Source organism: Benincasa hispida, chromosome 1 (assembly GCF_027475165.1).
Source record: "Benincasa hispida cultivar pf3 chromosome 1, pf3_genome.v1.1, whole genome shotgun sequence".
Taxonomy (NCBI): domain Eukaryota; kingdom Viridiplantae; phylum Streptophyta; class Magnoliopsida; order Cucurbitales; family Cucurbitaceae; genus Benincasa; species Benincasa hispida.
Window position 1 is genome coordinate 45426919 of NC_143478.1, and position 2416 is coordinate 45429334.

At 38.3% G+C, this 2416-nt stretch overlaps 1 protein-coding gene across 1 annotated transcript; it reads right to left on the reverse strand.

The window, feature by feature from the left end:
- Positions 1 to 449: 449 nt before the first annotated feature.
- On the reverse strand, positions 450 to 1985 carry LOC120086566 (LOB domain-containing protein 41). Its single transcript, XM_039043316.2, has 2 exons — positions 1593 to 1985; positions 450 to 1503 (listed from the first exon to the last, which is right to left on the reverse strand). The coding sequence occupies exons 1-2, from the start codon at positions 1780 to 1782 to the stop codon at positions 791 to 793; spliced, it is 903 nt and encodes a 300-aa protein (XP_038899244.1). The 5' UTR covers positions 1783 to 1985; the 3' UTR covers positions 450 to 790.
- Between the last annotated feature and the right edge of the window lie 431 nt (positions 1986 to 2416).

A 2416-nucleotide genomic window follows, 5' to 3' on the forward strand; every position in this document is an offset into this window, starting at 1 on the left:
CTCAAGTTAACAACAGAAACATATAAACCGTTAGATCTTGGATTTTTGTATTTTTCCTTTTTTTTTCACTTTAGTTGATCCTCCAAAAACGATTTTCGAGAAAAGGAATAAATGATTCATGCAATAGACTGGCTTTATTTAATTTTTAGAGAAAAAATAATTACTTTTACAAGCGGCTCCTAAAGAATATGGATTCAACATAAAAGTCATTTGCTTTCAACTTTGTCGGCGGCCAAATCCAATGAACCCCAACGACCATATTGACTTCCTTATTCTATGGGTTCAACCATATACACATATTTAAAATTTTGACTATAATATTGATATATATATATATATATTCATTTTAAACGAGCTTAAATTAATTCTGAACTGAAGGGAACATGCCATGCCCCTTGTTTGATACCAAACTTAAAATATTTTAAGAAAATTTATAAAGAAAATGGAGATTTAAAAAAACCTAAGAACCTTTTCGCCTCCTGTTGCATTTTTACATTATATTCCTTTCCTATACACATTGCGACCACTTTTTTTTTTTTAATATATACACATCGCTTCAAGTTACAAAAGGGGACAGGGTTAAAACAGTAAATTACAATAAAAACTAAACGTCAAAACAAAGGAACGAACTAAACGAATGGTCCGGATCTCTTCTATGCCACCGAAGATAGCCAATCCCCGCCGTCAAAATTGTACTCTCTTTTATTCTTACTTTTTTATCTTATTATTTTTATTATTACTATTATTATTGCCGTCGTTGTGTGCGTGGGCTCATTATTGGGCCTCTATTTCAGGCTGAAAAATCAAGGCCTAAAACAGTATTGCACGTCTCGTTATTGGGCCTGAACCCGACGTCGGCCTCTATCTTTCGCTTCTTCATTGGAATCACGTGCTGTGCACGTAACACCGGCTCCATCCCCAGGGTTAGTTCTAGAGCTAATTCACTTTGCGGAATTGGCACTGCGCCGCCGTCGTGGCCCGTGGATTCCGATCGGGAAAAAACCGACGGCACCGGAGGAGGAGAATCCTCCGCTGTTCCAACTGAAATAATGCTCTCGGTTTCTTTACTCTCGTTCTCGAGATGCCGCGAGTCGGATTGGTGACTCAACGACGACTCACCACTCGACGACCTATTCAACTCGGTAGAGCAGAGTCGCCGAGTCGATTCATCAACAGTGGAGGCAATTCCTTTACTCGCTTTCCCTTTCACAGCCGACCGCTTGAACCGGCACCGAGTCTTAACTCGCCGATTGGCTTCGGTATCGTTGGACGCAACGGAGTTTTCATCCTTGGAAACGTGACGAATGTCGTAAGCCTTCAACGGCGGTCCGTCGGCAGTAGCTGCCGTTTCGGAGTTGATCGGCGTGATCGGAGCACCTTTAAGTACGGCTTCAACAGCCGCCTGACAGAGCTGCCAACTACCAGACCACAATAATCCAACCGATCCGTAAATCGGATTGACAATCCGTCCACAAGCCTCGTAGAGAAGAGATCTAAAAATCGCTGTAAAATGAAAACGAAAATCAAAACTGAATGAAAATGCAAAAGAATCAAAGATGAAAAACCAAAAACCAAAAGAGAAGAGAACTAACCAGGGCGGAGATGATCAGGACCAGCGTTGATGAGATTCATGAGTCCAGCACGGCCATAGAACTTAGCGAGAAAAACGGTAGCGTTAGCCTGAGATTCAGGAGTCTTGATCCACTGTAAACAAGGTCGAATACTGCAATTCTCACTGCAACCTTTGCGAAGTACTCTGCAACCATTACAACTCATCCGCATTTTGAGCAAGAACAGCAATGGCAGAATGGAAGCATAAAATGAGAGAGAAATTTGGGGGAAAAAGGGTATTTGATTGAGGATATAAAGAGAGGAAGTACAAAGGGATATTTAAGGGGGAAAAGAAGGAAAGTAATATATATAATCTGGGAGGTGGGAGCCATTGGGTTTTCAGGGAAAATGGGAGCACGCAGTTTCAAATTATTATTAATTTTCATTATTCTAATTTCTAATTTTAATTTTAAATTACTTTTTTTAAAAAAAAAAAAAAAAAAACACTGCTTTTTTCCGTACTTGTGGAGGTTCCATTTTTTAACCCACTTTTCCATACCATCACCCAAATACGTCTTCTATTTTAATTATGATGATTCCGTCTCTTTCACTCGCTTTACTTCTGCGTGTCTTCCACTCGCTCTATCCATTTTCACTTCTTAATATTATTTTACATTCTTGATTATAATTACAACAAATACTACTGTTTCTTTACATATTATTCTTTTACAAAAACTACCTTGTATGCATATATATATATATATTTCAATACTATGAACGCTCTTCCATCATACTAATCAAAACATTAGGGTTCATTTCCATAACTATTTAAATTTTAGTTTGTTTGCTTTTTTTTTAATTTTAA